Raw genomic sequence first — 22,811 nt, forward strand, 5'->3', positions numbered from 1 at the left:
GAATATCTACCTACCTTGGCAACATTCAAATTTTCGGTTTTTTACATAGTTTTTGAGGGTTAAAAATGGCCGATTTCGCAATTTTTCAATTTTTAATCGCTTATATGTCAAAAACTATCAACTTTAGAGAAATGTCACTCAGACCTTTTCTGTTTGGAATGATCCAAAAAACCTAAAAAACTTTGTTCCGTGCAAAAAAATAATTTTAGGAAAAAAACAAAAAAAAACGTTTAAAAAATTTTTGACCAACTTTTGGTCCTGGCAACATGACCAACTTTTGGTCCATTTTGAGTAAGATTGTGCAAAAAATCCGAATCGGAATATTTTTCCTAGCGGATGCGCAGTGGCTTTCTGTACTAAATATTTCTCCGCTATTCGCGCACGATCGTTTCTCGTATCCCCTCCAAGTACTTGCACACCTCGAATAAGTATTTGTTTTATTTATAAGTATTTGTTTTACTGTTTTTATTATTTACTTTAACGTAAGATTATAACTTACTTATCTTTGTTTTCTATTTCTAAAATTTTTATTTATTTACATTGAATATTAATTTGTTTTTTGTATAATCCACTTCCGCAAAAATTATGTGATATATTTGATTTAAAATGAATTCAAGAATTTTTTGTAATTGGGTAATAATATCAACTTAGATCTCTGACGTAGATAATGACGTGCAACGGTAAGTATATTGGACGGACTGTACGTAGTTCGCATCATATTAATTTTTTTTAATACATCGTTTTCAGGAAGACCAGAAATATTCATGTGCATTTTTATTCGTTGTAGGGTCGCATATCTAGCATCCTTTATACGGACATTCCACAATGCTTTCTCAGCTTCGTGTAGCTCCATGAACACTCTCCCTTTCAGACCATTTTTTTTTGTATAGGTAGGGGAGACCTAGGAGAGTTGTGACAAATTTTACCTTATGGGCCATATCTCGGTCAAAAAACATTCCTCAGGTACGATTGATATGGAATAATTTAGTGCTATTCTTTCTGTTTTCAAAATAATTAGCAAAATTTATTAAACTGTAATGTTTTCTGAGAAAATCAACCAAATCAAAGACCGCTACCGTTGTCACAACCCTCCTACCACCGAGGTAAGTTGTGACAGGTACAGAGGTGGGTTGTGACAGCATTGTTTTTAATCTGTTAAGATATTAAAAATAGGTGTTAGATTTAAAATAAATTAAAATAAATAAATCGAACATGTTTTTAGGAAAAAAATACTTTAATCGTCCTTTAGTACAAACTAAAACAATATTTTAACATTCTCATAACTACCTAATTTTATCTTTTAAAACAACTAAATATGGCATCGCTTGAGAGAAATCACATTATTATTAGATACCATCAGTCTAAAGTCCTAATCTAATCTGATTCACAATTATGGCAAACGTAATGCAGTTCGTCTCCAGTACAATCTACGTGTGCCCAGCCTTTACAGTCTAGGCATTGAACCCACTTCTCTTTCGATCTGCTGTCTGCATAAGCTTCAAGGCAAACCAAGCAAAAACAATCATTTTCTGTTTCTTCATCGTCACTTGTTCTCTTCTTCTTAGGAGTCTTCTTGGTTTTTTTAGGTTTATTCTCTCCTTCGCTAAATACACGCTTCTTAACGTTCTTAGTCTTCCTATTAGCCTCTATAGCGGCTATTTCGTTCTTCGTAGGAGTGTCAGTAAGGACAGCAGATTTGATTTTACGTCGGTTTGGTTGGCTGTTTTTTCTTGGTGGAGCTTTTGGCAATGGCCTAACTGATTCTGGCGAGAAGACATTAGAAACAGTGGTAAGTGGACTAGGGGCTGTAGATGTGGATGCATCTACACCTATACATCTCGTTTTCGATTTTACGACAATTTGACACTATGTACTTGGATCCAGCATCCTAGTTAACTTGGATAGAACCTGTTGATACAAGTGTACTTGGACGAATAGGTGACACGATCAAAGTAGGAAAGTAGCTTCTAAGTGTTGCACGCGCAGTGTCCAAACAGACTTTGACTAAGGACACTTGGATCGTATCAACCTGCCTTAAGTCAGGGTGAAATCACCCCGACAATTTTAATGGCAATGGAGGTCAAATAAGATAAATATGCGATTCCCTATAAATTAGTGTTTAAATTTTTAAATTCGGTACTTTATTTGATTTCCTACTTATATTAGAAAATAGTTCAGACAAATTAATATATTTTTTTACCAACAAAAATGAGATTTTTCAACCAAGTAATGTTTCAAATATGATGTGACAAATAATTTTTAATTGGGTTCTGTTAATGAGCTTGCTTTTTTGTCATTAAAGTAGAAAAACTTTAAATTTCACTCATTAAATCATTATCGTCCAGTTATCGTATTAATTATTTTAACTGTACTAATATCATATCCGTCGACTAATTCTGAATGATTAATCGGTTGTGAAAACATTTTATCTGTAGCGGTTTCTGGAATGTCTTAAAAATGATAGCGCAGAATGAAAGATTAGTAGGGGAGACCGGGGCAAAACGGGATACTTAAGAAAGAAAAAATCATAGAGAAAAAACTAAACCGTGTATTAAAAAATAACAAAGTCAGCCAGGACCACTTGCTATTAAGCTTCATAGAAATGACTTTATTTATAATCCAAATTGCTTTGTTATTTGGTTATAAAGAACTTAACTTATCAGTGCGAAATTCCCGTTTTGCTCCGGTTACGGGGCAAAATGGGAATGTATTTTAGTCAAGCTGGCAGAGTTCACAAATATGAGCACCTTTGTCTTCATCCTCAACATATGCGCAGAAATTATGAGCCCATCCATGGCAGACACTACACACTACCCATCCTTCAGTTGACTACAAATATAAGTAGGTAAGTATCCACAGTAGATGCATTCATCTTCTGATCATCTTCTGATGAGTCAGTGTCCATCTCGTTTTCTTCTTTAGTTTTCTTTGATTTTTTTTATTAGTCAGATTTATTAATCTTAGTCAGATTCTTCTTACAAAGTTTTAATGCTGTAAAATAGTGGCAATTTAGGAGAGCGGGGCAAGATGGGATAATATCCCGTCTTGCCCCGACCTTTGCTTTGCCCCAACAGACATCATTTCAAATAAAATTAGTAATTTCTAACGTAAAAGCTATAAAGCGGTTCGCAGCAGGCAATATTAAAATTCAGTAACATATCTATCATATTTGAATGAAAAACGTGATAAAACTTGATTACTCATCTTATAGCACTTCTATAAATATCACCAAAATTTTTAACAAAACAAAAGAAAACGGATTTTATGTCTGTAAAGAAGCAAACTACGTGATTAAAAGTTTCTTTCTAATGACTGAAATGAGTCAACCCACGTTCGTTCGAATGGCGCTATTGCCGATATTATGATGACTGTAAGTTATGCAAACCGATGCATTTCCCGTTCTGCCCCGAGCCTCGTTTTGCCCCGGTCTCCCCTATCTAGTTTATTACCGAGGGCCGAAAGTCCCTTAGAATGAATACAAAGTTTCTTTTGAATGAGATATTTGAAATTAAAAATCACACTAAATTTTCTCTTAGTTTTTCACCCCTGTAACTTATTAAAATAAACATTATAGAAATTTTCAGGGATTTTCGGCCCTCTGTAATAACGTAATCTTTTATTCTGCGTTTAAATTTTTCAAAAATATCTACTTTTCTCAGGATTCGAAAAAAATGAATCCCATTTAAATAGCATTGAAGCCGAAAGTTCGTAGGTAGCCATCCCCTTAAAGTAATCAATCGTATTGTTAAATTTAGTGTCATAAAACCCCAAATAATTGTTCAAATAATGTTGTAGGTACCTACCTATCTCTATTACCTATATGGGTTTATAGGTATTTTGAATATATGGTATATACAAATGGTATATATGGTATACCACAAAGATATTTTGAATAATTAAAAAAAACACTCTTTTTTATTTTTTACGGTTGAGACCTACTTTATTTTTAAATAAAAAAACTACATTTTTCATAATATTATTAAGAATTATTTGAGATTAGTTAGGTGATTTGATAATTTTGTCCGTTCGTTTGTTCCATTCTTTCAAAAATATCTGCATATTTTTAAACAAAATTTGAATGATGTGTTTTTATGCTATGAAAGTATTTTCCTTAAATAGGAAGCATAAGAAAATATTTCTAACAAAAATATATTACCAAGAGAAATTATTAGGAAACGCGCTATAAATGGAAATAAATACGTAGATAAATTAGTCTCTATAAATATTTAAAAAATAGCATAAGTCTTAGATTAAGCAATACATTTTAAAAAGTATGAAACCAAAGAGGCTGTTCAAAATATTGTTGACACTTCTACTGTCAAAAGAAAAAACAGTGCAGTAACTTTTTATCAATGAATCATCCGTCCTAAAGGAAAAAATCAAACTTTACCCATGCTCCACAGGCGGCCTTCCACTTCCCCTACACTTCCAAATGTCCAATCATCAATTTTTTTAACTCACTTAACACGAATGTTTATTTAATCAAGTTAAACAATCTATAGAGTGGTCCGCCATGTACTTTTCGAATCGCACATGATTCCATGGCCCTCTAGCGGCCTCTTCCGGTGGTTCGTTACCCCGCCATTTCGTTGTCGGGGGCGGCGCCGGACGCCCGCCCCGCCCCCGGTGTGGCGCCAGCGCCAGACGTCGATCCGGTCGTTCGTTTCGTGGCTTAGCGCCGGATACGGGAATGATCTTGAACTACTCCGGAGTAGTCCGGAGGGAGAGGGATTTCTTTAAAATGTGGGCGAACAAGATTTCTTTGTCAAAGTGGGAAAATTTCGGAAAGTTTCCAAAGGGACAATGAAAATTTTGCAGGTTGTTTATAACAGTGGCGTATCTGGAAAATTGTAAGTTTAATCAGCTTTAATTATGAATCAAATCATTCAAAATGACTATGTATTTAGGTAACAAGTATTAGTATTATACTTATACCCCAGGCTATGGGAGAAAAAACGTGATATAATTCAAGAATTTTGGAAACCTACCAGGTGTTGTAAAGGACGATGGCAGGAATAACTTCTACTAAAATGTAACCAACAATTTTGTGCGGTTTTTTATTTATGACGTTTTTCATTTGTTAAATTTGCAATTATTAAAGATTTTTAATTTTGCAGCTTAGGGTATTCATTTTAGAGAAAAACTTTTAAATAGAAAAGTGTAGTAAATTAAAAAAACTACAATTTGAGCTTCGCAAGTTTAATTTCGTTAATACGTTAGTGCAAAACAGCCTGCGAAAGGTCCAAAATGGCCGTTTTTTGCAATTGCATTATTTATTGTAAAAAATAACTTTTATGTATTTTTTAAGACTTTAAAATGAAGATCTTTCAAAAACAAACCTAAAAAAAGTTTGTAGGGACCGATTGGTGAACTTGTTGCTAAGATATTATAATTTGTTTATCCCAAGGAGTCAAATGTCGAAGGCTATAACTTTTTCAAAAAAAATTGTAGAGTTAATCCACGATCCACTCTCCTTCTAAAGACTTATATTTTCATAGTCTGATGTAAATAAATGCGTATAACATTTTTCAACCTCTTATTTCGGGTTTGAAAATAAGGAGGCAAATTTCGTTATAAACATTTAGAATTGAAGCCGCCCCTGTACATCCTATGAGTTTCTAACTTGCAGATTATTGTTGCTCAAGACAAAGTAAAGATTCAAAACAAAATAAAAATGTTCTACGACCAACTGAAGCCGAGATAATTGTTTTTGTTTTCTTAAATCATAGTGACTTTATTTATAACAATTAAGAAATTATTTCACAGTCATTGACTAAATAAAGACTTATATTACCTATCTTAAAATAATTATTATTTTAACCGAAAATTACTAAAAATTATTACTAAAAAACCGAATTATTAAAAATGATTTTGTGGTGTAGTGGAGATTTTGTTGTGTGGAGTGAAGTGGAGTTTTTTTATTTGTTTATCGTAGATAAAATATTGTATGAAACTGTGCGTTATTATTTATGAAACAGTTCGTGAAGTATGCTTTTTGCGAACGCGCGCGATTTTTAGAGCACGAGCGACAACGGAGCGAGTGCTATACATCGCGTAAGTTCGCAAAATGTACTTCACGCACAGTTTCATACAATATTTTATCTACGATAAACAAATAAAAAAACTGTAACTCTTCGTCACTGGAATTCATTTCTATTCTACAATTTTTAGAACTTTGACATTTAAAAATCCTAACTACTTTCAAACCACAAAACTGTTAAAAATTTTGTTGTAAGTCATTGCTCATATTGTCATCACCATGACAAAGCGAAAGTTAAGGATATTTGATTATATGAAAGTGTGCCAAAAAAACCCATTGAAAGTGTGCGAAAAAGTAAATCCTATTTAAAATACATTGTTACTTCACGCACACTTTAAACCCTTCACGCACTGCTATCTATAATGACAGTTTTCACAAACTAAAAACTTATACATAATATATGACATAGAGTAGATAAATAACTATTTAAACATTTTAAAAAAGTTGTAATGATTTTTCTCCAAAAAGTGCATGATTTTTTGGTTATTTCAAGTTGAAATAATTCACTTTGAAATTTGACGGATATGAACCTATTTTTCATTAGCTAGAACATTGTTTCTACTGGATCTAGAGAGTTCATGTATAAGTACTTACATCATTTTTTTTTAATTTTTAATTTGCTATAGTTTTGATAAAAATAAAAATGTCTTTTTCAATAAAATACTTATTTTTTGAGTTATTTGTCAAAAACCGACTAAAAACGTGTTTTATTTTTTTGTTGAAAAATGAAGATATTTACTCGGAAATAACTCGAAAAGTATTAACTTGGTGAAAAAATGCTATGGAACAAAAGGTGTTTAGAATTAGACGTTTTATCCATTTGCGAACTTATTTTGAACATATATGTTTTCACCCCTTATAAGGAGTGAAAGTCACCCCCAGGACAAAAACACACAGAGGCCCAATATCATTTTTATTCTTTGACATGTTATCTATGTGTTTGCCAAATTTCATGTCAATCCAAGCGGTGCTGAAAATTTTAAAGCAAAAACCGTGATTCAATTTATTATAAGTTGCTAGCCGTTGCTAAGGGCAACCGACACAATAAATCACATTCGTAACGAAAAATAAATCTCCACTACACTTTAAAAATCATTTTTAATAATTAAATGTAATTTTCGGTTAAAATAATTTTATTTTAAGAAAATGTAAGTCTTTCTTTAGTCAATGACTGTGAACTAATTTCTTAATTGTTATAAATAAAGTCACAACGATTTAAGAAAATAAAAACAATTATCTCGGCTTCAGTTGGTCGTAGAAAATGTTTATTTTGTTTTGTATCTTTATTTTGTCTTCAGCAACAATAACCTGCAAGTTAGAAACTCATAATATGTACAGGGGCGGCTTCAGTTCTAAATGTTTATAATGAAATTTGCCCCCTTTATTTTCAAACCCGAAATAAGAGGTTGAAAAATGTTATACGCATTTATTTACATCAGAATATGAAAACATAAGTCTTTAGAAGGAGAGTGGATCTTGGATTAACTCTCTATGATTTTTAAGTTATGGCCTTGGACATTTGACCCCTTGGGATAAACAAGTTATAATATCTAAGCGACAAGTTCACCAATCGGGCTCTACAAATTTTTTTATATTTGGTATTAGAATATATTCATTTTAAAGCATTAAAAATACGTTATTTTTGCAATAAATAATGCAATTGCAAAAACGGCCCTTTTGGACATTCGAACGGCTGTTTTGCAATAACGTATTAACGAAATTAAACTTGCCATAGCTCAAATTGTAGGTTTTTAATTTACTACAATTTTCTATTTAAAAGTTTTTCTCTAAAATGAATACCATAAGCTGCAAAATTAAAAATCTTTAAAAATTGCAAATTTAACAATTGAAAAACGTCATAAATAAAAACCGCACAAAATTTTTGGTTACTTTTAGTAGAAGTTATTCCTGCCATCGTCCTTAAAAATTCCTGAATTATATCCTGAAATCGACCTATTTTTCACCCACAGCTTGGACTACCCCAGGCTGTGGGTGAAAAAACGGAATTTTTGAAACCTATCAATTGTTGTAAAGGACGATGCCAGGAATAACTTCTACTCAAATGTGACCAAAAATATTGTGAGCTTTTTCTTTTATTGCGATTTTCATTTGTTAAATTTGCAATTTTTAAAGATTTTTAATTTTGCGGCTTAGGATATTGATTTTAGAGAAAAACTTTTTAACAGAAAGTTGTAGTAAATTAAAAAACCTACAATTTGAGCTATGGTAAGTTTAATTTCGTTTATTGGTTATTGCAAAACAGCCTGCGAAAGGTCCAAAATGGCCGTTTTTACAATTGCGTTATTTATTGTACAAATAATTTTTTTTTTATTTTTTAAATCTTTAAAATGAAGATCTTTTAATTCCAAACATAAAAAAAATTTAAGGCCGGATAAACGAATTTGTTGCTTAGATATTATAAATTGTTTATCCCAAGAGGTCAAATGTCAAAGGCTATAACTTTTTGAAAAAAATCGTAGAGAGTTGATGAAACATCCAATCTCCTTCTAAAGAGTTATATTTTTATATTCTGATGTAAATAAATGCGTAAAACATTTTTAAACCTCTAATATTTGGGTTTGAAAATAAGAGGGCAAATTTCGTTATAAACATTTAGAGCTGAAGCGGCCCTGTACATCCTATGAGTTTTTAACTTACAGATTATTGTTGCTGAAGACGAAGCGAAGATTTATAAAAAAATAAAAAATTTCTACGACCAACTGAAGCCGAGCTAAATGTTGGGTTTGAAAATAAGGGGGCAAATTTCGTTATAAACATTTAGAGCTGAAGCGGCCCTGTACATCCTATGAGTTTCTAACTTACAGATTATTGTTGCTGAAGACGAAACGAAGCTTTATAAAAAAAAATAAAAAAAAATTTACAACCAACTGAAGTTGAAATAATTGTTTCTTTTTTCTTAAATCGTAGTGCCTTTATTTATAACAATTAAGAAGTTATTTTACAGTCATTGACTAAAGAAAGACTTATATTATCTTAAAATAAAAAATTATTATAAAATAAAGTTACATTTAATTATTAAAAATAATTTTTAAAATCGGTGCTTTTGCGAGCGGCCGAATTTTGCAAATCGCCCGGCTCGCTTCAAAAACGCGCGCTCGGAAAATTTTTACGTAACTTGTATTAAATTTTGACCGAAAACAATTTAATAATATTACCATTATAATATACAGTCTATTTAACACTGTATTTGTTTTTCTTGATAAACTTTTATATGTGAATTCTCATTTCTGAAGAAATAATATTACAAAAATGATTTTTTCATTGTTATATAAATATAATAATAATAATAATGTTACTTCTTATTATACAATATAAAACTTTTTCTTCTTGTAGTGACTATCCGTTTTGGATGTTGGCGACCATCATGGCAATTTGGCAAACCCCATTTGGAAACTGAGAACCAGGAAGACCTTGCTAAAAAATTTACGTACGTCGCGCGTCGTTCAACCCAACAACTACAAATATTTTTAGAGCCGCAGTACCGATTTAGTGTGCAAGCAGTGGCGGTTTCTCCATAAGTGCACATGTGCACGTGAACCCCCAAAATTATTTTCACACCAACATTCATATATGTAATATTTATCATTCTATAAATAACATTTTAATCTAACTATACAGTAATTGAAATTCGAAATAACAGATCCAAGGAGTGTATAAGTATCTAATAGGTAACATTTAATTATTTTTATTCTATTTCAAAGGAGAAAGTTCACGGATGCGAGGCCTTAGACAGAACCCCGCGTTCACCGCTCTCACAGTGGTTCCTATACCAATGACTTTTCATACGACAAAATATAACTCACCACCCACCCCGCTACCCGCTATAGCCCACAAATTTAGATGGCCACAGGTTCACAAGTTGGATGTGATCTTATGGCATGATCTTTGGTGTTTTTAACGTGCACGGCACACGTAGGTATGTTTAAATTTTGCTTTCATGAAGTTCGAATTTCGGAACTATATTAAGAATGGAAGGATTTGTGGACGTAAATGTTAGCGTGGAATATTTAAAATCAATTAAATTTTCTTCATTATATTTAGAAAAAAAATTTAAAATGCCGAAACCAAATTTGTTAATTAAGAATGTACCAAAGTGCAAACGTCGGGATTATAAATGATTATTTAAAATGGAGATTTGTGTAAAAACTTACAAATTGTGTAGGTGTGAAGCACATATTTGGAGAAGAGGAAGCATAATGAATAAAATAGAAGATACGATTTTAACTATCCAGTTGGAATTCCAGATTGGATTTCTCCAATTATGTACTTGTTACGATGCCAGTGACAACTGAAGAAACAGAACGATGTCTCTCTGCATTGAAACGTATCAAAACTTTCCTTAGAATAGCTATGGGCCAGGATCGATTAACTGCACTCGCAATGTTTTCAATAAAAAAAAATGATTCAAGAAATTCCAAATTTTACTGAATTTGTTTGTGAATAATTTATCTAAAAAATAACAGGCGACTGACTTTCGTTACAAAACTTGCTTGTAACATTTAAACACTAAATTATAATTTTAAGTCAATAAAATACATTATTTATTGTAATTTTTAATAAGGTCCTTTGATTTTTACAATTTGAAGACACTCAAAACCCTTTACCTACGGAAATAGGGCCTCAAGGTCTTTTTATATGTTAACATTATGTGTGCACCCCCAATATTTTACACTAGGCGCCGCCACTGTGTACAAGTACAGATTGCCATGATAGGCGATAACATCAAAAACGGATAGTCACTACAAGAAGAAAAAGTTTTATATTGTATAATAAGAAGTAACATTATTATTATTATATTTATATAACATTGAAAAAATTAAAAATATAGTTATATATTTCATATATATGTATCATTTTTGTAATATTTCTTCAGAAATAAGATTTCACATATAAAAGTTTATCAAGAAAAACAAATACAGTGGTAAATAGACTGTACATTATAATGGTATTATTATTAAATTGTTTTCGGTCAAAATTTAATACAAGTTACGTAAAAATTTTCCGAGCGCGCGGATTTGAAGCGAGCCGGGCGATTTGCAAAATTCGGCCGCTCGCAAAAGCACCGATTTTAAAAATAATTTTTAATAATTAAATGTAATTATATTTTATAATAATTTTTATTTTAAGATAATATAAGTCTTTCTTTAGTCAATGACTGTAAAATAATTTCTTAATTGTTATAAATAAAGGCACTACGATTTAAGAAAAAAGAAACAATTATCTCGGCTTCAGTTGGTTGTAGAACATTTTTATTTTTTATAAATCTTGGTTTCGTCTTGAGCAACAATAATCTGTAAGTTAGAAACTCATAGGATGTACAGGGCCGCTTCAGCTCTAAATGTTTTTAACGAAATTTGCACCCTTATTTTAAAACCCAACCTTTAACTCGGCTTCAGTTGGTCGTAGAATTTTTTTTTTATATAAATCTTCGTTTCGTCTTCAGCAATAATAATCTGTAAGTTAAAAACTCATAGGATGTACAGGGCCGCTTCAGCTCTAAATGTTTTTAACGAAATTTGCCCCCTTATTTTCAAACCCAAAAATTAGAAGTTTAAAAATGTTTTACGCATTTATTTACATCAGAATATAAAAATATAACTCTTTAGAAGGAGATTGGATGTTTCACCAACTCTCTACGATTTTTTTTTTCAAAAAGTTATAATTGCCTTCGACATTTGACCTCTTGGGATAAACAATTTATAATATCTAAGGAACAAATTCGTTAATCCGGCCTTATAATTTTTTTTATATTTGGAATTAAAAGATCTTCATTTTAAAGCTTTAAAAAATAAAAAAACAATTATTTGTACAATAAATAACGCAATTGTAAAAAACGGCCATTTTGGACCTTTCGCAAGCTGTTTTGCAATAACCAATAAACGAAATTAAACTTACCATAGCTCAAATTGTAGGTTTTTTAATTTACTACAACTTTCTATTAAAATGATTTTCTCTAAAATCAATATCTTAAGCCGCAAAATTAAAAATCTTTAAAAATTGCAAATTTAACAAATGAAAATCGCAATAAAAAAAAAAGCTCACAATATTTTTGGTCACATTTTAGTAGAAGTTATTCCTGGCATCGTCCTTTACAACACCTGATAGGTTTCAAAAATTCCTGAATTACTTATATCCTGAAATCGACCTATTTTTCATCCACAGCCTGGAGTATAGATAGGTGGAGTGCTTCTTTATATGTAATAAAAATGACAAATCTTTGTATATTCTAGTTTTTGTTGTGCAAGATTTTAAAAAATTTTAATTTTTTAAATAGTTTAGATTGCAAAATTATTATTCAAAATCTAGTAAGTCAATTTTAATGAAATTTGGTGTACGGTTTTATTTTATTTAATTTTACATTACAAAAATTTTCTAAGCGGATTAGGAAGGTTCCAAGTGTAACCTAAGTGATGGAAAATCATTGAATAAGGACAGGCTTGTTTTGCCCCCTTATTTTATATTTATTGCTATTTTGCATCAAGGGTGATAAATTAAGACATTTTTAACCAATGGCATCTGATAGAAAATTTAATTATCTTTGTTTTATTCCTATACGACTTTGTTCCAAAATGAATCGTTTTAAAGTTATAGGTACGCAAAAAAAGTAGAAAGAAAACGAAATTTCTTGAAATTTTTAAATATTTTATTTTTTTTTTTTTATTAATGTTCCGGGCATATTTGAGAAGGAGCATAAATCTGAGAAGGAGTTGTTGTTGTTTGTTTGGGTTTATATGACTGCGGACACTAAATCCATTCGCCAATTTTACTATTTTTTATTTTATTAGTCATTTTTTCGTATCTTATCCTAAAACTAATACTAATATAATAAACAATTCTACTAATAAATAATTATTTTTGTATTTTTTTTAATAATTTTTGATATATTTTTTTTATTTTTTTCTAAATGATGTTCTCAGAGTTCCACAGCAAAAACTGCAACATTCTTCTTTAGCCCTCTACTTAATTCGAAAGCTATTTTACTAGGGACTGTCCAAGTTCGTCATTTATTTTTATCTACATATTTTTTTTATATTTTTTTAATTATTATATATTTTTTTCTATTTTTTTTATATATCTTTTTTATATTTTTTCTTTCTTTTTTTTTTGTTTTTTTTTTATTTTTTTATTTTTTTTTATTATTTTTTTTATATTTCTTTTCTTTTTTTTCTTTTCTTTTTCTTTTAACTTATAACAATTTACAATAAATACTTACTCTATATTTTACAATTACAATTTAAGCTTAATATCTAAAATATATTTATACAATAGTCGGTATACCAACTCATTATTTTCTAATGTTAATAAATAATTTAAATTAATGGGATGGTGAACATCAGTCAAAGAATACAGTGGATTTAAAAACATATTAACTTTATTAGAGATAAGAGAACAGGTCAAAATTTTGTGTTGTAGATTGCCCAACTGTCCACAAATCGACGCTGTCAAGCCAAAACGGCATAAACGACATTCACTTGATTTTTCAGGAAACACAAAAAACTGATTATTTTTATTTTTACCAATTCTGCTTATCTGCACAGTGACTCAAAAAAAATGGTGATTTTTTTTCAAATTTTAATATATTGTGAATATTAATGTGGCTGAAAATACTGTCTGAAATAAATTAAAAACTAGAAAATGGCGCTTATGTCCAATCAAGATATAACATTGGTGAATATGACAAACTTACCTCTGGCGTTTGTGTTGATCGCATCGTTGTAAGGTTAGTCAATAAGGCGCTTAAAAGGGATATATGCCATTAATGAAAAAAAAAACGAAAATTAAAAATTGTCGTTTATGCCAACAAGAAAAATTATGAAATTACGAAGATTTTTGATAGAGTTTATTTTTTATTAATCAAAAATACATTCTAAGTTAAAAACAAAACCTTCAATTCTTTAAACATGTTTTTGGTGCTAGGATGAAATACTTAAAAGTAAATAATTCGAGAATAGAAGCGGATATCTAATAATAGTGGATTCTAGTTCATAATCACTGTCAATATTTGGTTCAACATCCGTATTGATTTGATTGCTTGTATTTTCCTTATTTTGATCACTACTTATACCGGCACCCAAACCATTATCTGCTGCTAAGTTGAAACATGATGTGAGATCGTGACAGAATATTTCTTCTTCTACTGCAACGTCTGGTGGTTCCTCAAAGAAGATAATGTCATTGCTAAAAGCTTCTGCAATGTTGGCATTATAAATGTCATAAATCTCTAAGGGAAATATAGGGGAGTTATTGTCAGTCAGTATATCATTTTGTACTGATTCGGTATATGTTTTATTTTCATTTAGTAAGGCCATTATTTGTTTACTTCTGCTATTGATCTACAACAAAAAATGGCATAAACGCCAAAAATCGATCTCCATTTTTAGCTATATAAAATTGATTTGAACTCTATGCTGCAATACAAAATGACTTGTTCATCATACTAGTACAAAGTTACAATAGAAAATTTTAAAATAAACTTTTTATTTGCGCAATTTTTAAATAAGAAACCTGCATAAGAATACCATTGAGCAATGGCACTTGTGTCAACCACAATGTAAATATGTGGTTTTGGCATAAACGCCTCATAGTTTTTAAAGAAATTCAGTGTGTTTACGCTTCAAAAATCAATACAAATTGAAAATATTGCAAAGGTAGGTACCCTAATAGCACACGACGTCCTTTGGACGTCCAAAATAGGTCCAATTTTGGTCCTTACGTCCATGGACTATAAACGGACGTCCTTTGGACGTCCCATTTTGGACGTCCTTCGGAAGGAATAAATATGGACGTCCTTTGGACGTCCGACGTTGGACGTCCTTCGGACGGAATAAATATGGACGCCCTTTGGACGTCCGACGTTGAACGTCCTTTGGACGTCCATACTGGACGAAATACGGACGTTTTATGAACGCGTATATATTATATTGGACACATTATACCAATTACGGGATCAAATAGCAAAATAATTCAATAAAATATTAACTTACGCGTTAACTTTACGTTAATGAAATACAGTCAAACCTGTCAGTAACGGCCACTAAAATGAAAGAACTATTGGCCGATATAGAAGGGTGGCCGTTATTGCCAGTTTTTGTAGTCTAGATATACAGTAAAACTTGTGTTACTGGCCACCTGATAAAATCGGCCACCTGTACTAACGGCCAGTTTAAATATTCCCCAAACCAATTATATCTAGACTACAAAAACTGGCAATACCGATCACCTTTCTATATCGGCCAATAGCTTTTTCATTTTTAGTGGCCGTTACTGACAGGTTTTACTGTAATTGGTTTGGGGAATTTTTAAACTGACCGTTAGTAGGTACAGGTGGCCGGTGTTTGCAGGGGGCCGGTAACACAGGTTTTACTGTAGTTTAAATCGAAAAGATTAAATCTTAATTCAAAATTGTATATACAATTATTACAATTATAAACAAACTATATAGTTTAATATCCAAAAAATGTTTTTGATTTTATGTAATGTAATGAAAATCTTATTTGTAAATTATTGGTTACAATGTTTAACAATAGGAAATATTCAAGAATAAATAAAATAAAAGTTTAATCCTAACAACACAAAACATTCCAGGAATGTAGGTACTACCGTTCTATTCCGTGAACATCTATCTGATTAAATTATGGGTGGAAAGTTACCACAAGATATTCTATGAACATAGTACAATGTCTTCCTGGAGGGGTAAAATTTTCCATTACAAGATTTTAAGAGAGGCCATTTATTGTACTGTTCAATTTGCGTTCATTTTCAAATTTGCCGCGCGAGTATCTATGTAGCGTCTCGTGGTCATTGGTCATCACATTTCATTTTCATAACATAACCGATAACCTAAAAATTTAGTAAAAAAGTAAAAATTTTGATTGGAAAAAAATGCATCGATAAGGGGGTGTGGGAAATGGAAATTAGTGGCTTTTTTGCTGTACTGTCTGCTAGTTTTTGCTCTGGGCTCTGGATAGATCTCTTGTTTAAACAATTTTGTAAGTATTATAAAATCCGTTTTCAATTTTCTTTATTCTTTATGAAACGAATCATTTATACATGCATATTATTACCTGTAAATAGGTACCTATTTCTTTTGATTTTTAATTGTAAAGAATAGAAAAATTACCGTTCATTTTAATTTTTTTTAGAATCAGCTGAAAGTGGCCTACAAAAAAAAACCAAGAAGGAAATGTATAGCCTTGTGGCTATGAAAGGCAAAAGAGAGATATAAAAAGTGTATTGGCTAGTTGGAAGAAAGTCCACATTGTCCATGCATAATAAGTTATTACTTTATCAACAAATATCAAGAAGATAGCAGGGTCACGAGCATCAACTTCATAGGTTCAAGAATATCGAGGAAATCCAGCTCCTCGATACTACTGGGCAAACTAGAAGATTGAAGAGGACAAATCCTTTTGAACTAGTTTGAGTGATAGGTGATAGTGAAAAACGGGGCATAGTGCTTGTGTGCTGTGCCTGTGTATGTTAGAATAGTGCACGATCTTGTTAGATTAGATAAGAGACGCTATGGGGTAAGCTCTTCATTTTAAGAAACAGTAGTAATTTAGGTTAAATTAAAATTGCTCATTGGTCAGTTATGACCAGATTTTTTTTTTTGTGTTTGGCAAAAAGGACTTAAGTCAGAATTGCACATTGATGTTTTGATGATTTCTGGACCAGAAAAAAACTGTTGTAGATGTAAACTGTATGTACAGTAGAATCTACTACAGTACTGTAGAAATCATCAAAACATTATCGATGTGCAATTCTGACTTAAGCCCTTTTTCCCAAACATCAGAGAATTGTAATGTACAATAATTCTCCTATCTGCTTTTTCATGAATTTTGTAGGAGACGAAAAACCATTTTTAGGATCATCTGCTTTCACATGTAAATTTTGACATGTTTTGTAGTAAATAGATAGTTGAATTTACTACAAAACATGTCAAAAAATATATGAAAACAGGAGGTGACTATAAAAAAAGTTTTTAGTCTCTCTTACAAAACTCATGAAAAAACAAATCGGAGGTATGTCACATCAGTGACTAAGAATGTCTAAAAAATATACTTTGATGTCCCAAGAACCAAATATAACCTACAGTCCATCTAATTTACTTACGGTTGCACGTCATTATCTACGCCAGAGATCTAAGTTGACATAGTTGCCAAAGTATAAAAAGATCCTGAATCCATTTTAAATCAAATATGTCACATAATTATTGTAAACGTGGATTATACAACAAAACAAATTAATATTCAATGTAAATAAGTAAAAACTTAAGAAATAGAGAACAAGAATTAAGTTATAATCTTTTAAGATTTGCAGTGCAAGAGTTTTTGCACTGCATTGTTAATAATTAAAAAACGGCTCCGAACTCTTGGCAAAAAGCCGGTAGGTTTCTTTGTATAAGTATGTCTACAATAACAACTAAAAAAGTTGTCAGATACCTCGATTATTCCAAGTCGTTATAAAATTAGGTGAAATTTATATTTTTATAGTAGAGGATCTTTTTATAGTAAAGTAAATAATAAAAACAGTAAATATAATAAATAAAACAGATACTTATAATAAAGAATATAAACAAATATGAAGTGTCATCACCGTAACTGTCAAATAAATGTTACCAATTTATTCTAAAATGTCACCTTCGTTTGATTACAGTTACAGTGTGATCCGAACAAATCTGCTTCATAAAAACGCTTTATAATCCATTTATACAAATTAAATGAAACATATTATTGTGTATTTCTTTAGGTTAACATTAATAGAAATCTTCAAATATTATTTCTACGCGTATATAATAAAATATGTCTAGTGGCTGTAATTCCAGTGTACTCGGCAAAGTGATTCTAGAAAAGAACACACCTACCGCCTAAATATTTCGTGTTGGTATCATGCAACCTCACAGGCTACGACGCGGATGACGCGCAACAGTTAGTAAATTAGACGAAGTATGTAGATATATACAGGGTGTAACAAAAATACAGGTCATAAATTTAATCACATATTCTGGGACCAAAAATAGTTTGATTGGACCTAACTTACCTTAGTACAAATGTGCACACAAGAAAAGTTACAGCCCTTTGAAGTTATATATATATATATATATATATATATATATATATATATATATATATATATATATATATATATATATATATATAATAGCACCAAGGGTCTTAGAGGCCCATGGCTTGAAAAGTTTGTTTTTTTTCTTCATTTTCACGTTTCTTTATGTACTGAGATCTTCTCTGGCTTGATATGTGATTTTTCTCCATTCCTTCCTGTTATTCATTTTTCTTTTCTGACCCTGTAGCACCATTCTTTCCAAATCTTTTTCGACCTCTTGCTTCCATCTATTTTTCGGCCTTCCTCTTCTCTTTCTTGAAGCTGTAGTGTAGTTTAGTACCATTTTTGGAGTCCTCGTGTTTGGCATCCTTTCAATGTGACCTCGCCATCTAAGTCTCTGTGCCTTTATCATTCATTTGAAGTTACAAGATGAAGTGATTTTTTCCAATATATCGAAAACTATTAGAGATTTTTTATTGAAAATGGACATGTGGCATTATTATGGCAGCAGTATCTTACGAAAAAACTATAGTAAAATTTGGACACCCCATAAAAATTTTATGGGGGTTTTGTTCCTTTAAACCCCCCCAAACTTTTGTGCACGTTTCAATTTAATTATTATTGTAGTACCATTTAAACACAACGTTTTAAAAACTTTTTTGCCTCTTATTGCTTTTTCGAAAAGTCAATTTTTATCGAAATATTTTGAATATTTGTCAAATCCACCACATATTTGTATATGGTTAAGTACGATTATGGAGACTTGGTAATAATATGCAGACTTATTTATGCTTTACATTTTTAGGGATATTTTGAACCATATTAAAAAAGAAGCCAGATCTCGATAAAATGTGCCTTATCGAAAAAATACAAAGAGGCAAAAAAGTTTTAAAAACATTCTGTTTAACTAATGGTACCTCAGTAATAGTTTAATTGGAACGTACACAAACATTTGGGGGGTTTAAAGGAACAAAACCCCCATAAAATTTTTATGTAGACATGTTAAAAAAGAAGTCGCAACTCGATAAAAACTGCCTTATCTGAAAAATACTAAGAAACAAAAATATTGAATTTAACTAATGGTACCACAATAATAAAATTGAATTGGAACATACACAAAAGTTTGGGAGGATCTAAGGGATCAAAACCCCCATAAAATTTTTATGGGGTGCACAAATTTCACCATAATTTTTCTTTAAGATATTCCTGCCATAATACTGCCACATGTCCATTTTCAATAAAAAATCGCTAATAGTTTTCGATATAATCGAAAAAATCGATTTTCATTTTGTAATTTCAAAGGGCTGTAACTTTTTTTATGTGCATATTTGTACTAAGGTAAGTTAGCTTCATTCAAACTATTTTTGGTCCCAGAATATGTGATTTAATTTATGACGTGTATTTTTGTTACACCCTGTATATACAGCCGATTACGCACCACCTTAAAAATTGGGCATTTTTGATGTCTCGAATTTCCTAAACCTGTTGTTGCATCTAAGTGATTTTTTTATAATATTCTAGCCTAGGCCCTAGGCTATAGGTTAAGTACCTCCTTATGCTTGTCATGCACGGGGAGCTATACTGTAATATATATTATATCACATCGCACTCTATAGTAATGAGTGAGCCTGCACATATGGAACCATTTGTTTTCTGTCTGCAGGCTCACTCATTACTATAGAGAGCGATATGATATAATGTACATATATTACAGCATAGCTCCCTGTGCATGACAAGCTTAAGGAGGTAACCTATAGCCTAGGCTATAATATTATAAAAAAATCACTTAGATGAAACAACAGATTTAGGAAATACGAGACATCAAAAATACCCCATATTTAAGGTGGTGCGTTAATTTCTTGGAGAAGTGTATTGTAATTTAATGTAAATAATGTAATATCCAATAATTGTAATTTAATATAAGATGTAATATAAGTTCCTTAAAAAATATATTTTTTATTTCCCACGACATTAGATGGATGTTCGGCAGCAAGACATTGGACCAAACTGGGACGTCCTATGAAGGCTCAATTGACGTCCACCGAACGTCCCTTCGGATGTTAAGTGGACCTCCATTGGGCGTTTGGCAACGTGGCATTTGGACCAAAATTGGACGTTCTGTTAAGGTCCAATTCACGTCCCCTAGAACGTCCGGTTAAGGTCCAATTTACTTCCGATTAAGGTCCAATTTACGTCCGATTAAGGTCCCATTTACGTCCGATTAAGGTCCAATTTACGTCCTATTAAGGTCCAATTTACGTCCGATTAAGGTCCAATTTACGTCCGATTAAGGTCCAATTTACGTCCGATTAAGGTCCAATTTACGTCCGATTAAGGTCCCATTTACGTCCGATTAAGGTCCAATTTACGTCCTATTAAAGTCCAATTTACGTCCGGTTAAGGTCCAATTTACGTCCGATTAAGGTCCCATTTACGTCCCATTAAGGTCCAATTTACGTCCTATTAAGGTCCAATTTACGTCCGATTAAGGTCCAATTTACGTCCGATTAAGGTCCAATTTACGTCCGATTAAGGTCCAATTTATGTCCGATTAAGGTCCAATTTACGTCCGATTAAGGTCCAATTTATGTCCGATTAAGGTCCAATTTACGTCCGATTAAGGTCCAATTTACGTCCCCTAGGACGTCCGATCAAGGTCCAAATTACGTCCGATTAAGGTCCAATATACGTCCCCTCGGACCTTAGATGGACGTCCAATGGACGTTCGGTAGCGCGACATTTGGACCAAAATAGGACGTATAAAGGACATTCCTCGGACGAAAACGGACGTCCAATGGACGTCCCTAAGGTCCGTGAAGGACGTCCATTGGACGTCCTTGTGCTATTAGGGTAATATCATGTTACTTATCCATAAAAATTGTAAAAATACATACCTTTACTATTATTACTGGACCGAAATGTACACAATGATAATCTTACGGGCACTGGCGATTATGTCAATCGGTGTTTACGTCGGTGTTCACGTGCGTGACTAGACTGGCGTTTATAAAAATTTTAAACCTATATTACACCTATTTCACTTTTTCTGCGGTTATTCCGCGTTGACTGTCTGGTGCGGAAATTAAAATCCTATTTTTTAGTGCAGCTAACTAAAAAGTGGTCATTTTGGCGTTTATGCCGTTTTGGCTTGACAGCGTCGAAATACGAAGTTATCATTAACGAAGTTATCACCTAACTTTATCCGCAAAAATCTGAATGCCACCTCTCACATCCACCTAAAAACAGATCCTTACTGGTCTATAACATTAAATTGGGACAGGGTGTCCCAAAAGTAGCGGAACTGTTGGTTGAATATTTCGCGAAATGAACATCGGATCGAAAAACTGAAAAATACGTCTTCAATATTTTTCAGAAATCTGCCGAATAACACTAATCACCACCCTCCACTCCACCCCTGGAGGGAAGGGGTTTACTTTAAAATCTTAAATGGAAACCCCTATTTTTTATTGCAGATTTGGATTTCTTACGTAAAATAAGCACCTTGTATGCAAGACATTTTTTGAATTGTGGATAGATGGCCCTATAATCGGTAAAAACGATTTATCGTCGTACCTTAGGTAAATTATAGAAACGGTCTAATATCTCGAGAAATAGGTACACGTTACACGTCCAAATGAAAAACCAAATAACACGTGTTTAATATTTTTCAAAAACCTATCGAATGACACCAAACACAACCCCCCACTCCACACCTTGGAGTTGGGGTGGGGAGGTAACTTTAAAATCTTAAATAGGAACCCACGTTTTTTTATTGAAGGTTTAGCTTGCTCATGAAAAAAGAAGTAGGTAACATTTTTTAGAATTGTTAATAAATGGCGCTATAATCGGAAAAATGCAATTTATTAGCGCCATCTATCAATAATTCTAAAAAATGTTTCGAATAAATGTTAGGTACTTATTCTTTCATGAGGAATCCAAAACTGCAATAAAAATGGGGGTTCCTATTTAAGATTTTAGAGTTACCAACCATGAAGTCCGTAGACCCAGTAAAAGCAGAGTTCCAGCTCACGAAAAGTCGTCAACTTACAAATCGAATAACCAACATGAAATAACCAAAAAATGAAACATTTTCAGGGAAACCTTATCAAAACTTTTTTAAAGTGCTTAATAAAACTTTCTTTTTGTTTTTTTTTTATATATAAAAGTTTCTAGCATCAAAACTAAGCAGATTACGGTTACGCTCAAAATAAAGTTGGTCCTTTTTTTGGGAAAAAAATCGTGAAAACCGCCCCCTAATTGACATGCCAAATGAAATTGTTCGTTACTGCTTTACAATTTAGGTACTTTACTTATATATAAATATATTGTTTAAGTACCTAGGTACCTATAAGATTTGTAAGTTTCACAAGATTAATAGTTTAAAGTGCTTATTGTTTAAAGGGTTGTAGTTGAAAGATCTTGAACGAGTCATTAATCACGAGCGTAAGCAAAATTTGAACGGCCATATCTTAACCAATTTTTATCTTACAAAAAAACATCCAAGATTTTTCGTATTACTAAGACATATTTTGAAAACAAAGGCACTTTTTTCATAATAAAAAAAAAGTTTTTACTTTAACCCTTAACTACAGACATCCCAATATTACCACGTAACTACAGATCCCCGGTATTTTTTACCGGTCATTATAAAATAGAGTCAAAATATAAAGTTAATAATAAAAAACAA

General features: G+C 31.7%; 2 protein-coding genes and 1 long non-coding RNA gene across 3 annotated transcripts in view; 1 reads left to right on the forward strand and 2 right to left on the reverse strand.

Annotated features, from left to right (window-relative positions):
• The window catches only part of LOC126891934 (LIM homeobox transcription factor 1-alpha), a 366,239-nt gene extending 361,734 nt beyond the window's left edge, over positions 1-4,505 (reverse strand). Inside the window, exon 1 of the mRNA XM_050661281.1 lies at positions 4,391-4,505. Coding sequence (XP_050517238.1) covers positions 4,391-4,394 — 4 coding nt within the window. The 5' untranslated portion in view covers positions 4,395-4,505. The remainder of the gene's footprint in view (positions 1-4,390) is intronic.
• Positions 4,506-13,909: 9,404 nt separating this feature from the next.
• LOC126891940 (uncharacterized) lies at positions 13,910-21,269 on the reverse strand. The gene is made up of 2 exons (XM_050661289.1): positions 21,019-21,269; positions 13,910-14,394 (listed from the first exon to the last, which is right to left on the reverse strand). The coding sequence occupies exon 2, from the start codon at positions 14,368-14,370 to the stop codon at positions 13,975-13,977; it is 396 nt and encodes a 131-aa protein (XP_050517246.1). The 5' UTR covers positions 14,371-14,394; positions 21,019-21,269; the 3' UTR covers positions 13,910-13,974.
• Positions 15,688-18,634, forward strand: LOC126891945 (uncharacterized). The gene is made up of 2 exons (XR_007700626.1): positions 15,688-16,050; positions 16,204-18,634. It is a non-coding gene; the product is annotated as an uncharacterized LOC126891945 (long non-coding RNA).
• Positions 21,270-22,811: the final 1,542 nt, after the last annotated feature.

This window comes from Diabrotica virgifera, chromosome 9, assembly GCF_917563875.1.
Source record: "Diabrotica virgifera virgifera chromosome 9, PGI_DIABVI_V3a".
Taxonomy (NCBI): domain Eukaryota; kingdom Metazoa; phylum Arthropoda; class Insecta; order Coleoptera; family Chrysomelidae; genus Diabrotica; species Diabrotica virgifera.